The 22770-nt window shown below is 39.4% G+C and overlaps 1 protein-coding gene across 1 annotated transcript in view; it reads left to right on the top strand.

Annotated features, from left to right (window-relative positions):
- Nucleotides 1-19024, top strand: part of col28a1a (collagen, type XXVIII, alpha 1a) — a 41656-nt gene extending 22632 nt beyond the window's left edge. The window contains exons 22-35 of the mRNA XM_073462856.1: nucleotides 1242-1310; nucleotides 1959-2027; nucleotides 3285-3353; nucleotides 3457-3525; nucleotides 3849-3917; nucleotides 4040-4108; nucleotides 6099-6167; nucleotides 6269-6349; nucleotides 7733-7768; nucleotides 7863-7899; nucleotides 8227-8781; nucleotides 15169-15311; nucleotides 17184-17445; nucleotides 18330-19024. Of these exons, the coding sequence (XP_073318957.1) occupies nucleotides 1242-1310; nucleotides 1959-2027; nucleotides 3285-3353; nucleotides 3457-3525; nucleotides 3849-3917; nucleotides 4040-4108; nucleotides 6099-6167; nucleotides 6269-6349; nucleotides 7733-7768; nucleotides 7863-7899; nucleotides 8227-8781; nucleotides 15169-15311; nucleotides 17184-17445; nucleotides 18330-18502 (1770 nt within the window). The 3' untranslated portion in view covers nucleotides 18503-19024. The remainder of the gene's footprint in view (nucleotides 1-1241; nucleotides 1311-1958; nucleotides 2028-3284; nucleotides 3354-3456; nucleotides 3526-3848; nucleotides 3918-4039; nucleotides 4109-6098; nucleotides 6168-6268; nucleotides 6350-7732; nucleotides 7769-7862; nucleotides 7900-8226; nucleotides 8782-15168; nucleotides 15312-17183; nucleotides 17446-18329) is intronic.
- The last annotated feature ends 3746 nt before the right edge of the window (nucleotides 19025-22770 follow it).

Here is a 22770-nt window from a genome sequence, read left to right as displayed (position 1 = left end):
TTAGATAGACAATATATCAAAATTTTAGACTACGTCCATACATTGGTGACGTGTCCCACATTGTCCCACACAAACATACCCTTTGTCCCACATTTGGCTTATCTGGATCTGGTCACCCTAGGATGAACTGATTTTAATGGCCAAAGGTCAGAGGTCAAGGTCACTGTCACCTCACAAAACACATTTTTGGTCATAACTCGGTCATAATAATTGACATATAAATGTCTAATGGGAAGAAACTATGAAGTTATGACATTTGATATCCAAAAGGGTTCAGAGGGTAAATGCACTGTGACATCATAATATTCTGCAAAAAATGTTCTGGCTTTTATTCAAAGTCACAGCGCGGGCACAGCAGCTTGACTGGTGCACAGAGTTCTCAGAGCAGCAACAGTGCTGTATATTATGCGTGTGTGAGGATCGTAAGGTACTGTGGCAACACCCCAAACCTTTTTAAGGATCAGAGGATTAATCACAATACAGAATATGAAGAGGTTACGCAGGACAGTCTGAGAACAGTTGCTAGGGTGAGACAAACTTGGAAGTGGCTGTAGGTGACGTTTATCACTGACCGTGGGAAAGTGATTCACGTCTGTCTAGATAGATAGTTATCTATCTATCTAGACAACTATCTATCTATCTATCTATCTATCTATCTATCTATCTATCTATCTAGACAACTATCTATCTATCTATCTATCTATCTATCTATCTATCTATCTATCTATCTATCCAGACGTGAATCACTTTCCCACGGTCTAGGCTTCATTTGTGTGTTGATGTTCAAACAACGTGAGTTAACTGCATTTTCAAAACTACTCAAAACTTTATTTAACTTTTGTACAATGTGCCGGTAGTGGATTGGTATTGGTGATACCAACCTTGGTTTTACTTGGTATCAGCTCGCAAAAGGAAATCTGTGGTAATGCATATCAATACCAGTAATAGTAATTGTGTTTACTTCACAATAAATCAGAGAAATCTTCCCTTTTAGTAATGTTTTCTTTTAAATACTTGCATTGAAATTATCAGAGTTTAATAATGAACACTAGCAAATCACCTATTAGCAGCTTTTATGGAATACTATGCTTCAGAATCTGTACTGGTGGGAGCCTTATTGAAGCCTATGAGACAAAGGAACTCATACGTTGAGAAACGTTAGCTCTGCTTGTGTGGTCTTGACAAAAGCATTTGTTTGCTGGCAGCTTATTATCTTCCATTTTACTGACTCTGTTGATCAGGGAGAGCCTGGCAGTCTAGGAATGATGGGCCTGCCTGGACCTGCTGGACATGGTTTACCAGGACAAAAGGTGATGACACCCAATAAATCAGTAACACACACACTCATCCTCAAAGACACTGTGACTGACACCCTGCATTCAACAATTATTTAGAAATAGTTAAACATGAATTTGAAATTTCAGGAATGAAATAGAGAAAATAGGTCATCAGCAAAGATACGAGTGATGGCACAAATAAAATAAGCTTAAAACTCAGTTTTCTTTGATTGTATATAGTTAAAAAAAATTGTACTTCAGTACAGTTGTTGAGTAAATGGACTTTCCACCACTGCTGCACACCGCTTTACATGAGAGCTCTGTATATGCATCTTCTCTGGTTAGAGTCAGTTAAAGTAGCCATTTAGTTAAATTGTGTCAGTTAAGAATTAACGTAGTGTAAAGCATTAAAGGAACAGTTCACCCAAAAATGAAATTTCAGCCATTATCTACTCAACCACATGCTAATGGAGTCGGGTTTTGTAGTCTACGAAACAAATAACTATAACTAACATAACTATGTTTGGAGTCGTCTTACATATAACACAAAACACTATTTGGTGGGGGATGTATAAATAAATAAATGACGTCTTACATTATGTGTCAGTCAGTATCTCGTGAAATAACAGTATTACAGTATTATAAAATATATGAATAACAGTGTTGTATTTCACTTAAAAGGGAGATCCCGGCCCTGTAGGACCGACTGGACTTGTTGGAGAACCTGGGGTAGGAATCATTGGACCAAAGGTAACATAAACAGATACATTTAATCCCCCTACAAACAGTGAGCTGATCGCACATGTTTTCTTGACATCTTTGTCAGCGCTCAGTTCTCAAGACAAAGTAATCATGATTTTGAGCAAACTGTATGATAATGTACCCACCTGCAGGTAAGTTTATTTTTGGCTGTACCGGAGCAAAGTGGAGAGCTAGAACTATAGCCGCAGAATTGAGTGAGTGAGTGAGTGACTGACTGACTGACTGAGTGTAGGATAGTAAAGGGATAGTTAGGTCTTTTGATGTGGGGTTGTATGAGGTACTTATCCCTAGTCAGTGTATCACCTGAAGTAACTGACCATCAGCTCTCCCTGTGTGGAGAAGCAGCGCGTAGCACCGACAGGGAAGCAGAGCATTGTAGTGCTGTAAACAGTACCAGCAGCAAGACGTATTTCAGCCACCTAAAGGAAGGCACTCCTAAAAATATATATATATCCGTTTAAGTGTACACTATATTTTAAACATTTTTGGCGCTTAAGCTGCCGTCAGACAGCCCTTTCCTTTGGCACTACATTCATTCATCTGAACAACTACCGTATTCCTACACACTATGGCAGATGTGCCTGCAGCACACTGTGTTACATCTTACGTCATCTGTTTGGTTCAGACTTTCAGCTGCTGTCGGACAGTCTGCTGTCTGTGAGCAGAGAAGAGAAAAAGGTTAGCAGTAAATTGTCAGACACAGGTAAATGTGCAGTATTGGCTGCAGTGTGTCAGTTAATGAATGCTGTAGCTTCTCAAGACCAAGAGAAGTCTTGTATGTTGTTTCCCAACTGCTGGAAAAATTAAAGGGAGTTTCCTCCAAAGTCATGGTAACAACCCCGCCTACATTTAAGAGTACTCTCTGTGGTGGTAAAACGGCTTTTGACTCCTCAGCATGCACTACCATCTGACAAGCGATACATAAGTATCCTCTGCTGTGTCACCAGACTGCAGAGCAACTTCTTTCCTCAGGCTTTTCCTCAGGTCACATAGCACTTTGTTGGACAACCCTGTGTTATAGAATGATACTCAAGTGAACCTTGTTCCTTGAAAAACTTTTAGTGTCCACTATGTGGGTCCGTGACCTTGGTCTCACCCAAAAACTACTTGTTCACCAGCTTATCAAAGAATCCAGTGGGGACATGTCCCCCTCGTCTTGTTTATGCTAATATATAGATAAAACAGCATTATATTTCTGTCTGTCCCCCTCTCCATATTTTGACTGTTCATCTGCTCCTACTTCAGGGTAACAAAGGAAATCTTGGGCCTGTGGGGCCACCAGGAAAGAAGGGAGATGGATTCCCAGGACCACAGGTGAGAGGATACAGTCATCAAAATTGAGGGCTACAGTTATCGTCATATTCAATGGGTAAAAAAAAACAGGTTTATAAACGAACATGTTTTTCATCATAATTAGGGACTCCCTGGCTTACCGGGGGTGCAAGGAGAAATGGGACCAGAAGGGAAAGGACTACCTGGAGCTAAGGTGAGGCACAAGTGTTACTGTGTAAATTCATAAAGTGAGGCTGAGGCTCATTAGGATGTTGTGTATGTTTTGACTGCTGGATATGCAAAAATCATATGACCCCCTAATAAATGTGCATATGGGTATGAAATGTGTAGCAGGTCATGTAAACTGAGTAAAACAGAGACTGCTGAGTTGTGTTCAGTACTGTCTGTGATACAGACTGGAAGTTCAGGGACCAAAGTTGAAATGCAACAAACAATAAAAAATAGTGGGCTGAATAAGATGCATAAATAGTGGAAAGTATTCTAGTTTGAGTTTGTTTTGTCTATTTTGTGTGTCAGGGTGACAGAGGCTTACCAGGCGTGCCGGGGCCATCAGGTCCTCCTGGAATTGGACTTTATGGACCAAAGGTCAGTGTTTGAATATACAGTACAAAGGGAGTTAAATATTTTTTTATTGTTATTATAAACCATTTGCTTTGCATATCATAATTTATAAGCAGTTTATCTTGACATTTTTATTGTATTTCCAGGGCTCCACAGGGCAACCAGGTCAACCAGGCTTGCTAGGGCCTCCAGGAGAGGGCATCCAGGGACCAAAGGTAGGAAATTAAAAATACTTGACAAGGCTGATAATGTGTAAGTCAAGACAATGGAGTCACACATTTATTTCAACTGTATCATGTTGTTTGGCACTGACCGTGGGTTAGGGTTAGGGTCATTTACAAGAAAGATTTTAAATGCACCTCCATTACATACATTCATTTTACATCTTTTGAATATCTTGGTTTTATGACACACTCTAGATTCCCAGTTCTAATTTTAATAATCTACAGATCGCCACATCCATACAGAGTTTTTTTTTTTAATATTACGTTTTAAGATACCTGCTGCCCTTCTAAGTCTCTTGGCACAGATTTTATGGATATTATAGATTCTTTTAACATTTCTGTCCTTTTAACCTTGATACTAAGGATATCTGTGTGTCTGATCACAGACTGGTTTTATTTTATTTATTATTATTTTTTTATGGCATCTTTAATTGCTTTTAATTCAAATCTTAACATAGACGAGTTGGTCTCCCTTTTTAATCACACCTGTCAGACCACCCTTGACTAGGGTCAAAAGGTCATTTAAAACGCCACAGCCTTGGCTTAGTGAATCCGCAGAAGAATTAAAAACAGACTTAAGTTTAAACATATTTTATGAGATCTGGAAAGATGCCATAAAGAATTATCAACAGCCTTTTATTCTAACTTAATTTTATCAAACCATTCTAACCCCGAAATTTTATTAACAGTTTTAGACTCTGTCGCTGCCCCCTTCCCTGGTCATTTTATGAATTAGGTTAAGGACATAAGACAACAAATTTGACCCCCTGGCCATGTTTTATACACCAGTAGGCACATCTTCAATTATTTTATCTTGACACAATCCCCACCAAATTTTATAGCAGCTGACAGAGGAGAGAGTGCTATTTTAATTCTTTTAAATCTAGGTGCTGCTTTTGATTCAGTAGATCATGCCATTTTAATTAACCGTCTTAAAACCTGGGTGGGCTTCAAATGTGCTGCACTTAGTTGGTTTTATTCTTACCTTTTATAGAGATCCCATGCAGTCACCATAGGTAATCACAACTCATCTACAACTCAAATAATGGTTTAAATTATGGTGTACAGACATACTTTCCACTGAGACCTGGTGACTCAAAAAGCCTAGCTGCTGTTTTTAACTGTCTCAATGATATTAAATGCTGGATGGCACTTCCAGCAAGATTTTGCTGATTACTTTTAAAGCTTGTCTGGGTCTTGCCCCAAGTTACATAGTAGAAATGAAATATGAGCCTACTCGCAGCCTTAGATCCTTGGATAGGGCCCTTCCGGTCGTTCCAAAGTTGAGACTCAAAACAAAAGGTGACCGTGCCTTTGCCGTCAGGGCCCCTCAGCTTTGGACCAACTTACCTGAGGAGATAATTGCAGAATTTCTTCACTTTTATGGACTTGCTTTTTGTGAAGTCACCCTTTTTTAACTGAATTTTCATCTTTGTATCTTTTTATTCCTTTTACTGCTCTCAGTCTATTTATAAATGCAGTCTTTTTTCTTACCGTCCTTTACTGCTTTTATTTGTAATGTGATGTTGTCCCCTTATCGTTCTTTATTGATTTTATTCTTTTCTATTTTCGATTTACGTTTCCCTCTCTATTTCTATTTCTGTGATTTTGCCTGTTTTATCGCTTTTATTCCTTTTACTTGTAGTTGATCATATTGACTTTTTGTGTTCTTACATTTTCTGTTTTGCCTTCTTGTTTTAACTCACCTTAGACTAGGTGTCCTTGTGTTTGACTAGTCTGTGTTTATTCTGTAATATTGTCTTCCTGAGTTTCCTGCTCTTGCTTAATTGTCAAAGCACTTTGTAAACTGCTTTTAAAGGTGCTGTATAATAAAGTTTATTATTCTTATTCTTCTTATTATTATTTTTATCAAACTATAGTGTGGGAATTCCCTTCCCTTTCCATGGGAAGGACTTATTATAAGTCTATATGTTGATGACACCCTTGTAATGCTTACCAATTCATCAATATTTATTCTTAGGGAGAGCCCGGGTTTCAGGGGCCAATGGGTCCTCGGGGGGCACCAGGGGATGGCCTTCCAGGGGAAAAGGTAAAGACAATAAAGCAACTTCATTAGCTGGTACTTACATGACTTGTGAAACATTGCCTCTGATTACCAGTGCTGTAATAAAAGTGCTTTCACACACACAGGGTGATAGAGGCATTCCTGGAGACCGAGGGAGGAAAGGAGACAAGGGAGACTATGGTGAACCTGGATCTACTGGGCCGATGGTAACATAGCATGTCTCTTGAGAAAATTTAAAATGCTTCATGGTTTTTCACATCTTTCATGATCTGTTTTTCAGCTATAATTTGTTTTGGGACAAAGTTTCTATTAAGTTCTTAATTGGCTCAGAGAGGTTGTTTACAAATGAGCCACGATCTGGTTGGACTGAACCCACAGCAAGCTTGTCTGAGCTGACTTTGTCTGAGCTCACTCAAGTTTATATTCGCCCAAACGGCCAGATTTCTTTACTGTCCATTGGCCCTAATCTAGAAGCAGCGGCATGCACCGAGGGTGTGTAAGTCTGTTTGTTTGAACTCTAGTCAATCAGTCAACTCAGCACTCACCAGAGACTCTTTACTTTTCCCCCTCTCCTCTCTGTAATGTTACGTTATGTTCATGAAGTAATGTACAATTCCTCTCCAGCTCCAGTCAGCACTCAACATTACAGTACATTAACACCCAACAATAGATCACCATTGCTGATCACTGCCACAATCAGTTTGATAAAAGTGACTGAAGATAAATCTACTTTTTAATCCCAAATGTTAAAAAGTAAATGTCAGTAAACGGTTCCGGATCAGAGCAGAATCCAAAGTGACTCCAGGTGTTTATTTCTTCAGAATGTCTGGCTCTATACCCTACTTCAGTGTTGGCTGGTTGGCCTTCCCCACACACCATTCTGCAATTCTGTTAGAGGGATCCTAAAAATAAGAACAAATTGTGCGTTTAAATTAATCTATAAACCAAACACAAACCTCATGTGTCATGTTTTTTTTTTCAGTCGTTTGAGATTTTACAGGAGGCTCTTGTTGTTCCCACTTGTTCTGCTATGGTTTAAAGGCACCCGACTGTATGATTAGCACCACTGTTTATTTCGATTAACTAATTCTATAATATTCACGTGGTTGTAGATGGAAGCATGAATTAATATGCATTTTCTTTTCCAATTTTCTGGAAATCTTGTTAAAATTGTCCCAAATTTGAACAGAATTTAAAACTTGACCAATAGCACTCAAGTCCTACTCTGAGGTAGGAGTATTTTCTGTCCTAGTTTAACTTTCAGCGTTTAACTATAGGAGCATTTCTGAGACACTGGATAAACTCAGCCCTTGCAGGTCTTTATTAGCTATGCTAGCTCATAGTATAAACATTTCCCCCCGGCATTCAGTAGAAACTGCAGTGCTAAATTCGCTTACCAGTTTTTCTGATTCACAGATTTTCAGAAAATAGATTAAGAAGTTTATATTGAGCAGCAGACACTGCTGATACCAGTTAGCACCAAATTGAACAGAGCATCCCTTGCATAAGGTCACCATGTACTTGCCCCATGGAGATGAGCCCAACACTGTTTTATTATACTATTTCCCAATCTGAATTTTATTTTATAGGGGAGAGATGGAGAAAAGGGGGAGCCAGGGCTGACGGTGAGTAAAGTACTAGCAAAAATGACACTGAGCTTTATATCTTGACATTACAATTTAAGATGCAATTTTTTTTCTACTTTTCTTCTGTTTGCAGAGAGAAGAAGTCATCAGGATAATAAGGGAAATCTGTGGTAAATTTGTATTTTTCTCATGTTTTGCAGTAGTTCAATGGGAGCTAATGTCTATCTAATGTCTAAATGTAAATTAAGTTGACAGAATATTTGATGCTCCTCTCATAATAATGCAGTTCAACTGAAAATGCTAAAAATGCCATAGAGCTTATAGAGAAGACAAAACAATTTTAGTAGTACTCTTAACTGAAGTTTTGAAGTGATGTAGTATTATTATTTTATTGCTTTATTATTTTTAGTACTTGTGGCTTTGTTTTACAATTGTTCATGTTTTTGTATCCACCCCTGCAGTTTTTTTTACTGTTATGATTTACATTTCTTTCCTAGGCTGTGGTCTCAAGTGCAGAGAGAGCCCTCTGGAGCTAGTGTTTGTCATAGACAGCTCTGAGAGTGTTGGACCAGAAAACTTTGAGCTGGTGAAGGACTTTGTTAATGCTCTTATCGACCGGGTGTCGGTGAGCCGAGAAGCCAGTCGTATTGGCGTGGTCCTCTACAGCCATGTGGACATGGTTGTGGTCAGTCTGCAGCAGCAGTCAAGCCAGGATGATATTAAGGCTGTCATCAGAAAGATGCCTTACCTGGGCGAAGGCACCTTCACAGGCAGCGCCATCCATCGAGCCAACCAGCTGTTCCAGGCCTCCCGGCCCGGTGTGAGGAAGGTAGCTGTGGTTTTAACGGATGGACAAGCCGACTCACGTGACGTCATGCAATTTGAACAAACAGCAACAGAGGCCCACGAAGAAGGGATTGAGATGTTTGCTATAGGAGTCGTGAACAGGACTGACCCTCTGTATGAAGCGTTCCGGGCAGAGATGAATGTAATTGCCTCTGATCCTGATGAAGAGCACGTCTACCTCATAGATGACTTCAGGGCACTTCCCAGTAAGTGAACATGGTAACACTTTACATTACAGCCTGCAATTTACAGCATAAGTACTTCAGAGTAACGGTCAAATCTTTTGTTCTAACAGTGTACCAGTACAATACATACCAAAACATATATAGAGGTACCTGGGAACAAGATGTGAAAATAAGGGGGTAACAATTTTGTATTTTGAAAAGAATTTATACTGTAGTTATGTTTTAACAACTGGGTACCTATTTGATTATTACAGGTTATTTATGTCTACTGAGCAGTAATCTGTATGTTTGGGATGTTTGTTCAGGGGACACTGTATTGTCATGGATACTGTCAGGGTCTTTAGCACAAGCGATTTTAGAACCTTTTTAGGGGTGCTCAAGCACACCTAAATTTCATCTTGACACCCCTAAAAAGTTATAATGATTTTTTTTCATTTTCATTATTTTCCCAATCCTCCTGAAGGGAAAAAATATATTTTATTTGTTATTTATCTAGTTTATTTGCACTCGTTAAATCTCAGCTCCATTTGAGAGTCTTTACTATGTTTTCTGTCGTTTACTCTGGAGCAGCTGCTCCCTCTCTGTCTGTCAGGGCCCCTCATAAACATGGAGCAGGGCAGAGGAGAGATAGGTGAGGTGAAGGTAACTTTACTTGGCTAATAACGTTATTCTCAGTAATTCTTTTTTCTGTTTAAGATGCAGGATGAATTTGGAGGCAGTAAAGATGTTGGCTATACTAAAGTCCTTTTTCAATTTCATATTTGTCCCTTAAGAAATATCAGTTTTTCCATAGATCGATATACTATACTTTTACAGCTCCTCAAAGTGCATACTTACGTGTTTCAGCTCTGTGCACGGCCCCTGTTCATCCCAGGATGTGAATACAAATATAACACAAGACAGAACACTAGATATGAATCACAACTCTCATGTATGGTTAGCATACTCTTCTAAAAGCAAACTGTGCAGTTCGTTTAGTTTGTTCTTCCATGTTTTGAGGCAAGTAAAATCAACACAAACTGTTCTCATATTGTTCTCTGTAGTTACAGAGTAAGAGCAAGTCAGCCCCCCCTTGTTACATTTAGTAATATGGTAACTAAAGGATATGCGGGCTATAATCTAAAACTATGTTACCAAAGTTATTTAAGAATGTGGTAATTTATGTTATGGTCATTCTGTACACTGCAATAATAGAATAGGAACCGGAGGTAACACTTAACAAGGTGCAGTAGTTACTGAGTAGTATTTCATTACTTAATGATTAGCTACTGAGTATTTCCTGGGAGTTCACAATTACTTCTTTAATAACAAACCAGTCAGAAAGATTTTCAGAAAATATTAAAAAAATTATATTCGCACCACATATACATTAAAAGTCCAATATACAACATTCAGCCTCATTAGATGTCAGGAAACAACTATTTGCTCTGTAAAGATATAGTGGAGTAAGGATGCCCTCAGCAGAGTGACGCCACACTCCCTCTCTGTGTGTTGTTATTGAGCTTCTCTGTTTTTTTGTTTTAGATGGCCGGTCATGTGCATGTTAGTGCATGTGACCCCCCTCCCTTTGAAACGGTTAGACCATCTCATTTATTAACAGACACAGCAAGCAGGGTTGTGTGTGTTCTGAGTTACACCCACTTTTGGAGACAAACACTAGTGTCAAAACTTTATTTGCAGACTTGGGCCACTATTTTCATGCAAATGCCGTCTTGACTCTGGTGCCTGTTCCCAAAAGTGGCACAAGTCAGAACAAACACAAACACACTCACACATTCGACGTGCCATTACTCTCCGCCTGCCGGTGCCAGCCTCTCGTTCCCAACTCTGCAAGTTACTGAAGCAACTATTAGCCAATATGTACATCTTCTCGCTTGCCTAATGTACTTACATCGTCACTTGACGTGGTCCACAAAAGGGTAACTTCATTCCGTTATCTTCTGTGTTGAGGGGATGCTTCCTCTGTGCTTTGCAACCCCCTGCTAGTGATTTTGACGCCTTAAAAATAATTGTCCGCTTCCATAGACAGAGCTTTGAACCTGCTGTCTTCTTTTTCCAGCATCCCTGATGTTCGGCTCTGCTTCCACACTGGATCGACTGTCCTGCTGCCACTGATTTGGATTGTCCACCTGCTCTTCCTCCTCCTCCTCCTCCTCCTCCTCCAGGGTCTGTGCTCTCTGGAGATCAAAATATAGCCTGTGTATAAGAAAATAGGCTACTGTTATAAATAAAATATGTGCACATCTAAAGAATGTAAGCCTTTACAGTGGTTATGTATATGTAATTGAAATTAGTAGTTACAGTAAAAGTCAAAACTAAAATAATCAGTGAGTAAAACCTATATATTCACTACATGTCTCACCCTCTGTTGGCATGTAAATATAACCATCTCTTTAGAAGAAAAATAAAAATAAATAAGGAGCTATTTTCATGTAATAAGGCTTCTTATTCAATGCAGTCCTTCCATAAGTACACAAGAATACAATTTAACGCCATAACACACCATTAGGGGAAGCAGAGCTCTCTCCTATTCACCTGCAGTGAGACCAGAACCACACGTTAGCAATGATCTATAGTTACATTTCCATGCAGTTTAAAACAGATTCAATTCCTTAAAAAAAAAAAAAAGATTACCAATAGAAAGAGAGCATCATAAACCATCTCACCTGCAAAACGGCTGTCCGAGTTTGCAGCTACGCAGCTCATGCATGTGTGTTTTATCTAATTCACATTTGCATAGCTCATTTGCATATTTAATGACTCATTGCAGGTGACTAGGAGAGAGCCCTGCTACCCTTAATGGTGTTTTAAGTTAAATTGTATGCGTATGTACTTTTATGGAAGGCTTGCATTGAACAAGAAGCCTAATAACATGACAATTACAGAGCCCCCTAAGGCTCATGCAATAATTTTTTTAGGACTACTCCTAGTAACTTGCAATACTTTTTTTCATCCGTTCCTTCTGAGCCATGTTATGGATCAAACACACCGACCTCTTCGGGCTCTCCCCCGTCTTCTGCTGCTCTTATCGGGTCACTCATCCTCTGGAGCTGCTCTTCACTGTCAGAGTGTATCAGGGCTCGTTAGATGGAGCGGACAGGCCAGCTGCAGCAGGCTGGGTGTTGGAGCTTGTTGTCACTAAGAAATGGTTATATTTACATGTGGTGACACACAAACGGGGTGAGATATGTAGTGAATACATTAAACATTTTACTTACTGATTATTTTAGTTTTTGATTTTACTGTAACTACTGATTTCAAATAAGGGCAAGTATTCTTCTGATGTGCACATATTTTATTTATAACATTAGCATATTTTGTTATACATAGGTTATATTTTGATACAAAAAGAAAAAAGTTGGACAGCTTTTGTGCTGGGGAGTAGAAAGCACAGACACCTGGAGGAGGGGCAGGAGCAGACGGATGGCAAATCAGTGGCAGCCCGGCCAATCTAGGGTGGTAGCCTAGCCGACCTTCAGCTGCTCTGGAAACAGAAGACGGCAGGTTCAAAGCAAGGTGTCAGCATCAATAATGATACAGAATATGAATTGAATGTGCATATTAATGTATATGTGGTGTGATATAATGATTTAAATATTTCTTGAGAATCCTGCTTTCTCTGGTTTGCAATTAAAGAAGTAATTGTGAAGTCCCAGGAAATACTGGGACTGACTTAAATACTGACTTAATAGTAGCTAATCAGGAAGTGATGACAGACTACTCAGTAACTAGTGTATTATCTGTAACTACCTTATTGTTCAGTGTCACCACCAGTTACAATGCTATTATCGTGGGTTACAGAATGACCATAACATAAATTACCACATTCTCAAATAACTTTGGTAACAGAGTATAAGATTATGGCCTGCATATCCCAGAGTTACCATGCAACTAAACATAACAAGAGGAGAACTAAGAGTGCTTTAGATTACAGCCTGCATATCCTTTAGTTACCATATAACTAAATGTAACTACAGAGAACAATATGAGAACAGTTTGTGTTGGTTTTACTTGCCTCAAAACATGGAAGAACAAACTAAATGAACTGCACAGTTTGCTTTTAGAAGAGTATGCTAACCATACATGAGAGTTGTGATTCATATCTAGTGTTCTGTCTTGTGTTATATTTGTATTCACGTCCTGGGTGTCAGATGTCAGTATCCATGACAATACAGTGTCCCTGTATTCTAAATGAATCCCAAAAACTCAGATTACTGCTAAGTAGACATAAATAACCTGTAATAATCAAATAGGTACCCAGTAGTTTAAAAAATAACTACAGTATAAATTCTTTGTAAAATCCTGAATTGTTACCCCCCTTTTTTATATCTTGTTCCCAGGTAGAGACATATGTGTTGGTACATACTGTACAAGTACACAGTAAGTACAAAAGATTACACTGTAACTCCTGTACTTATGCTGTAAATTGCAGGCTGTAATCTAAAGCCTTACTGTAAACACCATCTTACAATTCAGATAAACAGCAGCTACATTACTGACTATTGGCAACAGTGGCAGCTCTGAGAGCCATTTATCAAATCATTTGTCAAAACAGCACTGGTTTTCTAGTACAAGTTGTTAACCCTTCAAACTTTAATTGAGGTGATTCCCATCCAACTTGCACCACTTCCCAGATTTAAAACAGTGATATTTGAACACACAGGCATCATTCACATGTCTCCATTCTGCGCAATTTAGTCTTTCTAGTGCTTCCAGTCTGTCTATAATCAATTAAAAAATATATGCTCCTCATCAAAACTTCAGATCTAGCCTCATCGTGATACAAGTTTGACATTTCTTCAGCCTCAACAGTAATCCAGTGATAGGTGTCTGTGTATCCATGGTCACTGTACAGGAAATCGAAGCAGCTAAAATAATACAAGTGAAACAAAACAGGAGAACTGGCATCCTTATGAAAACAAGGGATTATGATTAGTTCATTATTAATGATTAATCATTATTTGATTAATCGCCATTAAAAATGTAACTCAAACAAATGTATTAACTGACAGAGATGGGCACAAATACATCAGTATCTTGTTACAAATTACAAAAACTTGCATATCAAATATATGAAAATAAAAACAAAATACTGCTGTCAGAAAATGTATTTAGTTAGAAAAGTAATTTGAATGATTAGATTATCATTCAAGTAACTCCTAATGTAGCCTATTCTGATTTTACTTTAAACATAGGTCAAATCATTGGTTCAAACAGTTTCATATTAGAAAAAAGTATTTTAAACATATTTGCTATATTAAAAATGATGATAACTGATAATCAATTATCAGCAGCTTACTATCAATTATAGAAAGATATGCAAGTGGCCTACAATGTAGTGAGCATTACATGTGCGCTGGTGTTTCTCTGTTGCTGGCAGTGGTGGGCAGATCGACAGCTGTACTTTCCTTTTAAACACACCGGCCTCCTCAGCTTAAAGCTGGGCCTCTGGGCTATACAGAGAAGCTGGATAAATTCCCCCCACTGAGGAGAGGCTGTCACATGATGCATGAGTAGGAACACTTTTAAATAGTCTTTTTTGGCAGGTTCTTTATTTGACAAATTCCACTATTTACAAAGTTTTACAAAGTTATGTACAAAAGGTTCTGTCATCACTTTTGTAGCATCTTCAAACATACAGACAGTGGTGCTGCTGAACACACACTCTTAGGCATTTATTATAGATGCGCACAATACACAGTCGAATTTTTTCATCACTGTAACAGAAGTGACACCGTTGCTATTTTTAAATACCCCAGGATACCGTATTACCATATTACCGCCCAACCCTAAGCTACACTGACGTTGTAAAATTCTTCTTACTCCAACATACATTATATGCAAGGAACCTTTTTTAATCATAGCATTATACTCAAACCAGAGGTGCTTTTCTCACTCTGTTGCTGAATGCCAGCTGCCACACTTCTGGTATCCACCTGTAAGGTCTGAGTAGGAAGGAAGTTATTATCATCACTCCCCAGTTCCAGCTATGGGGAGTAAAGAGGTCAGAGATAAGACACCAGATATCAACGCACAGATTAATGTGTTTGCCTCCCCCCAACCTAAATGTCAAACTCCGCCTATGCCTCAATCATATATAGTATTCCAAAAACCTGCGTGACAGGTCAGCAAAAACATCCTCCGATAGCTTTAAAGAGAGAAACAAACCATCCAGTTCACTATCTCACTGTGGTTTGACTCAGTTGTTTGACATCAGTGTAGGGGGACGTGAGCACTGTGACAGCATGTGGGTCAATAAGTTACAGAAGTGCCATTGGCAGATTATAAAAACCAGCCAAACACTACTTCAAAAAACGATTACTACTTCAGCCATATATCATTTTATGTGGTGAGTGCAACCTGTAATGCCAATTTATCTAATTATGTTACCTCTTTGCTTTGTTACAGCTGTGGAAAGCAAAATACTGAGTCGGATTTGTGAGCAGGATGACACAATGGCATTTCTACCAAAGCCTGTCTTTCCCCCTACGGAAATCCTCCCAGAGACTCCAGAGGACAGCAAAGAGTTCCCAGATGAGGAAATCATACAAGTAATGCTGCTTTTATCTCATGTGGAAAGAATGATAGAAATATTTAATGCTTACAAATACTGTTAACCTCAGTCTACAGATGATGAATATAACAACACACCATCCCATAGTTTGAACAAACAGTTGAGCTCACATTTTAAATACTCAGCTACACGGAGACTATTTATTTGGTGATAATGAGTCCCAGTGTAATACTGGTATGATGGGGAAGACTTACAGGACCAGAGGTGGACCAGTTAGCACTGGCACTAGCTTGCTAATGGACTCAACTTACAGGTCAACATTGGCTTTATGAGTTTCATAAAAATGATTAAAATTAGTACATTTTGGAATTAAATAATTATTGACAATGGTCCACACTGAAATATCTCAACAGCTGTTAAATGGATTACCATGAAGTTTTTCCCTGACGTTTCCTTTAGCCACACCATGAGACAGACATTTTTAGTTTCAAGTGAATTGTCTCAAAAATCACTGAATGGTTTGACATGAAGTTAAGTACACTAAACTATTCGCAGTCGCGTTTTGACTCGAGATTTAAGGCATTCAACCACTTGTGGAGTGGTCGAGCCCTGAGAAGACCAATGGGGACCACAGCCTCTGCTGCTCAAATCATACCCAATAACCAGCTGCCTGCCCAGACAAAACCATAATAACGGGGTGAACAGTTTCATGAAAGCTGATATTGCGAAGTGTGTGTCATTTCATGACTCTCAGGGGGATGTCCCAAAGACACTGGGCTTGCTGGGAGGCTTCCCAGTCACATGCAAATGAAACCAGGGTTGATAATCCCACATCAGGTATATTGACCCACAAACAGTGGGCTTCTATGAATATTTAAGAAGTAACAATACTGTGTAGCTGTTATTTTTTCACATAAAAAATACACGATGGTTGAGATTTATGAAACAGGATCAGTACAAAAATACATAACACAAACATTTGTATTAAGGATTCCTTCAGTTAGTTTGAATTTGGGCCAGGATATGCAGATATACATTGTATAGGATACTGTACAAACCGATCAGCCACAACATTAAAACCACCTACTTAATATTGTGCAGGTTTCTCTGTGCAGCCAAAACAGCTCTGACCTGTCAAGGCATGGTCAAAAGACAATCTGGGGGTGTCCCTTTGTGTCTGGCACCGGGACGTTTGTAGTGTATCCTTTGGGTCCTGTATGCTGGGGGTGGGACCTCCATGGATCGGACTTGTTCTAGCAGTCCCACGGATGCTGATTGGATTGGGATCTGGGGAATTTTGAGGCCCGGTCAACACCTTGGGCTCTTTGTTGTGTTCCTCAAGCTAACATCGGCAGCTGATTAAGCTAACAGAGTAAACATTAACTCTGAGCTAACAGGATGAACATTTTTCCCAAGTGCTGATGACTTGAATATGAACTTCAACTGCAAGAGCATAAAGTAATAAAATCAAAGATTAAAGTTTATTTTCTGGGGAGCATCAATATGCTCCGTTGATAGTTCATCTGCACAAGAGGAAATTTTTACTTGATGGTGGTGCTACAGGAAAGGTCAGTGTGTCACCAGAAACCTTTGGATTCATTCTGTGGGGACCATTAATATTTACAGCAATTGTCATTCAAATCCAGACATTATATTTTGAGATACTTGTTACTGATCAGGTCAGGGGGAAATGTTGCTACATGAAAACATCATCATCAAAAGGGGGGGTCACCAAGTCATCCTCTGGGGACCATGATCAACTGGTTAAGTTTCTCTGTAAGTTGATTTTCAGCATTTACTGTTGAAGACAGAAAAGACTGAATTTAAAAATGATAAATTGAAAAACTGTCATGTATCATCAGCTTGACCTTTAAGTGTGTCTGATCTGAGCTCTTTCAACACTCCACAGCTTGAACTCCCAGTGGAGACAGTAACAGCCCCAACTCCGCAGCCCCAGGAGTCAGGTCGAGCTAACAAGAACCTGGTTGATAGTAAACTGTTGGTGACGCCAGACATCGTGTTTGCCTCTCCTGGGGGCAGGGGGCTGCAGGGCCCTGGGCTGAACACCGTGGTGGGTCCTCAAACTCTGACTGACTGGCTGTATGAGGAAGTGAGCACACAGACTCCAGTTAGCCCTCCTCCTCCACCCCTCACCGACTCATCGCTGCCAGGTAAACAAGCAGAATGCCCACCGTTACAAAACTACACTTTTTTGATACATGTCACTTACATCAGACTGTATTTCATCATTTTCATTTTCATTTGTTATCACAACAGTTGGGATGAAGAACTGTGTTTAAGAGGTAGAACATTTAACTTGCATATAGATAATAACCTCATTAATGTTATTAGTTGCATGGTATGTGTTTCCATAGCCACACCTTAGTTTGAGAGAAAAACTTTGTTACAACAGTGCTGATGTTACAGTTCTACCGGTTCTCCCATGAAACCACTGTTACTCCATTACTGTTGGTTTGGCTGGGCTGGTAGTTTTTCAGTAATCCTGCTGACAAATAAATGGAACTGAAAAAAATAACCTCGTTGGTGGAGATAATAATTTGTTTTGCTGATGCATAGCCAGGTAGGTATAAAATAGGACACAGACATAATCAAAGTGGACCTGTGCAGTATTGTATAAATAATTTGGAAAGCAAAGGGCAGCTGGGGTTACAAAGCAAAGTCCAAAGTTAAAGGAGCAAACCCCCCCTCGTTACTCTCCCCTCCCAACCTGTCTGACCCTCTCACAGGTAAACTTACACATTTGTGAAGCCATCTGAAATGGGAACAAAAAACAAGTGTTTTTAATTTTTGACACATTAATTATATTTTACTGAAGATACACACGCAACTGCTTTTACTTTTTTATACAGGACTTTTACTTGTGCTAGAGTAGTTTTGAATTGCAGTATTTATTTTAATACTATCAATATGTCAAGTAAAGGATCTGAATACTTCTTCCACCTCTGAGCAGATTAACAGTGTAATACAGTTAACATGACTCATTTACTATTCCAAGCCAAACAATTCACTCACTGCACCCTTCTTGTCCTTTCAGATCAGAGGTGCAGCCAGCCACTGGACCCTGGTCCCTGTCGACAGTACGTAGTCAGGTGGTACTACGACCCTGAGGCCAATGCTTGTGCCCAGTTCTGGTACGGAGGCTGTCAGGGCAACGCAAACAACTTTGAGACTGAAGCTGACTGCAAGAATTCCTGCGTCTACACGTAACAGACTGTGTGGACAAAACAAAATGGACAGATGACGTAGGTTTTACTGTTTGACCAGCGCTCAGGCCTGCAGCTGCTGCTGTGGTCACTCTTTACACTGCTGCAGGTGACAGAGATGATGGGGAGAAGACTTGGACCTCCTCACTGTCTCTAATATCAGGCTACGTTCACACTGCAGGTGCTCCTGCTCACTGAACTGTTGCACATGTAATATTAACGACTTCTATCTGCTCTGTGATGTACACTAAAACCAACACAAGCTCACAGGAGTATAAAAAGGACTGGTTCAACATGCCATCCCAAGTGCAATTCATTTTCACCTCCTTGTTTGTTTTTGCCATTTACACAGCCTCTTCCTTTTTACACTTTACCAAAGAGCATGTGTCACAAAGTGAGTTCAGCTTATTCTGTTTGAGTCTTCACTGAGCCAGGTCTTTGATACCAGATAACCTGAGTTCAAACCAAAGATACCTGACAAACCACTCATCTCACTATGTGATAGAAGCCCCTGAACTGTGCTCTATGCAACATGATAAACTTATACTTAAGTTAATTGCGTTGAGGACTTAAGGTTATTTCTTCTTGATGGGTCTCCATGAGAACACAAAAACATGGGGAAACTCAGGAGTCAGTAAAAAACAGCACCGCCAAAAATGATGTGTGCGTTTTTTTACCTCACTAATTCTGACATGACAGATGACACCATTTTAAAAACACAGGCATAAATCTCACAGATATGTGTGACTGAATTCTTATTGAATGATCTGAGCATTCCACGCAGCAGTTTAATGCTTTATGTCATATTTGGACTGTTTTTGTTACTGATTCAATGGATCTGTCCCTCTACAAACCACACTTCAGTTATTAACATTTCAGATCGCAGATTGTGTCTTTCAAGGAAGAGTTTGACATTTTTTGAAAGATATTTATTTGCTTTCTTTTTAGAATTATTGGAGAAAATCATCTCATGTCTGGATGCTGAAGATTTTCTGCGCTACAGACAGCAGCAGGTTAGATTAGCTTAGCATAAAAACTGGAAACAGGTAGCCATGGCGCAAATCTTTGCAAGAACTTCCTGAATTGTCCACTGCTTGATTGGCAACTGGTTCCGCAATTCAGTTTGTGAACAGATGGAACAAACAAAATAAAACATGCTAAATAGTGTGCTGTAGACATGCTGCTAGGTAGATTTTTGTTGCCTTTGGATAGAGCCAAGCTAGCTGTTTCCCCCTGCTTTCATTTTTTGTAATAAGCTAAGCAGCTCCAGTTAACTTCATATTTATTGTAGGCCTACAGACATGAGGAATGTTTAAATGTAATCAGCAAAAATTATGTCTGTGAACACATTTACATAACATTTGGAGACTATTTAATCTCTCAAAGTGCAACATATTCAGGGTGTTGTGTTTGTCATTCCCTGTGTGAGCCAAATTTAATGTCACGTTACAACAAACCAGCAAGCAAACATGGGCCAGAGTCAGCTAAAGAGTACCAGAGCCTCAACAGACAGTTGGAGTGTCCAATGAATGCACTAAAGTTTATTCAAATTCAGCATCACAGTCAGCCAGTTCTATCTATCCCATGCAGCCTGCTGCAGGACAGAAAACAGTATGTTTCTGTCTGTTGACATGGCATGTCTGTTGAATTTTTAACTGTTTTTGTGGCCAAATCTTGTCAGTTCAGATATACTGTACGCCCATCAGCCACAGCCTTAAAACTACTGACAGGTGAAATGAATAACTTTGATCATCCTGTTACAATCAAATGTCCAAAGGGAAACTTGGGTCCTGGTATTCATGTGGATGCCACTTGACAGCCATCACCCATTAACTCCCCGATGGCATAGGTCCCCCCAGCTCACAAATACTGCTCATGAATGGCCTTGACATAGAGCTTAAATAATTGTCCCCCAAATTCTCCCAATTGAGCATCCGTGGGAACTACCAGAACATGTCTGATCCATGGAGACCTGACCGTGGATTGGACTTGGATCTGTTGAGGCATGGCCACAGGACATCTGGGGGTGGGGAGAGGGTCACTGCCATCGGGGAGTGCCATTGCCGTAGGGTGGTGTGCATGGTCTCTAATGGTGTATGACAAGTGTTTCCCAGCAGAATATTAAATTGTAACGAGATGATGAATGTTATTCACTTCATCTGTCAGTGGTTTTAATATGGTGGCTTATTAGTGTATATCAGTTAATTATGCCACAACAATACAACTATATGAGAAGAGCACCTGCAATGTGAATACAGTCTACTGTATGCACTGCTGTTACAGATGTAGTTTATGGACCAAAGAGTGTATAAGACATTCTGATTCATTTTAGGGTATTAAATTGTAGTATTTGTCTTGTTGTATATTGTTTTTGTGGGTCTCTGTTTATAGGTGTTTCTGTAAGAGTCGTCCACAAAACATCTTGATAAATATACTGTGTATTCTTAACCTGTTTATAGTATTTTCACATTATGTTATAGCTACTCCAGAGCTCATTTCTTAAGCTGTAGTTGTTTTAGGTCATCTTAAAATCTATTAACCTCCATTATGATAAATGTTGTATGGAGAGAGACACTTGACTGTAAAATATGTTGTTTAATTGTTTAACACTGTAAAAGTGACAGAAGGAATAGTATAGTTAGAACATGGTAGTGAAACAACTTTTTTCAATAAATAAAATATAATTTCTTAAAGATTGCCCATTTCAATAACATTTCTACAACGTGCATCACAGATATGACATTTGGCATCGAGTATACACTACTGATACATGTTGCTAATCTAAAACGTGACTGTTTTGGTGACTTGTGTCAGGGTTGTACAAGTAGAAAGAGGCAGGAAAGCAGCAAACTCTAGATGTTGGGATAATGAGGTTTTAAAACACCTGCTTCCACCATGATGCTCCGCAGTCAGCAGCTATATTTAAGCAATAGTTTGTCATTTTGGGAAATACATGTTCACTTTCTTGCCAAAAAGTGATTAGTAGATTGATGCCACTGCCATATCTGTCCGGTAAATATACAGCTACAGCTAGTATAAAAGTATAAAAACAACTTCCAGTATTATTACGTTTTATGTGCTGGGCCTAGTAGCCTTCTAGAATCCTGCAGGCCTTGAGAGGTTAGAAAAACTGCGCAAGATTGAGTTCAGGTTCGACTTCTGGTACGGCGACTGAGTGAGGCAGTGAACAGAGAACAGCTCCTGAGCGGCCACTTTACTTGCCTGTTATTCACACTGTCAGTAAATCTCGAGTGCACTCAGCATTGTAGGAGCTGGCCACCGTTTAACTTTGAACAATGTCTCTTTGTAATAAGACAGGCTCCGAGAGTGGAAAAACTTCGACTTACAGACCCTTGTATAGTCCAGCGGCTAAGCTAACAATGGCTGCCGCAGCTGCACCTGAAGCAGCCGACTCTGCTCTGACCATCTCCGACACCAAATCAGGTTGTTGTTGTTTTTTTAAAATAACTGTAGACTGAATCCTTGAATCCTACTACATTGACTTGTGGGACAATGTAAAATAAAATACCTGTATGTAAGAAAGTGATTAAATAAAACATTATTACCCTCCAGGCTGATCATCCCGCACCCAACAGTCACATGATCTGTTCCACCTGAAACTTGAAATTAGAAAGCAGCTTGACTTAAAACATATTTAAACATAAATGTCTCTACTTGGAAGAACATTCATGCTTTGCTGGTATACAGATGACTAAAAAAGCGTATCTTATTTGCAATACACATTATGTCAATTCAATCAATACATACCAAGCAGTCTTAAAGACAAGGAGTCAGGGGACGGGCGATGGTCCTCTGGACAACAGTCACTGTGGCAGACAACTGTCAGGCACAGACAATAAAAAAGCAGTGAGAATAGTATTTTCATGAGATGACTTTTAAGATGGCAATGATTGAATCAAACCCACATCGGCAAGAAGGATGAGCCCACCTGTGGTCTCTGTGAAGTGGATCATCTGCAGGACACCATGGAGTGTCTCCTCAGAGTCCTCTCCCCTGGACAGGACAGTCTGGAACTATTGTTGGTGTATCGCAGAGAAGAGGGAAAAAAACTTGTCAAGTTTTCACAAGTGACCCTGCACAAATCAACATGACACGACTCAAAAGAATCAATGCTGATACTGCATTGGTGCTAAGCATAACTAACTCACTCTATTCAAGTAAATGTTTACAGTTAACAGTGTTAACAGTCTTTTAATATTTGTGATAACTAATGTAAAAGAAAGGACAAACTCCCAAACCCATGAGCACAAT

This window comes from Pagrus major, chromosome 3 (genome assembly GCF_040436345.1).
Source record: "Pagrus major chromosome 3, Pma_NU_1.0".
Classification (NCBI taxonomy): domain Eukaryota; kingdom Metazoa; phylum Chordata; class Actinopteri; order Spariformes; family Sparidae; genus Pagrus; species Pagrus major.
The sequence above is the reverse complement of the archived record's forward strand: the minus strand, read 5'-3'. Positions and strand labels throughout refer to the sequence as shown.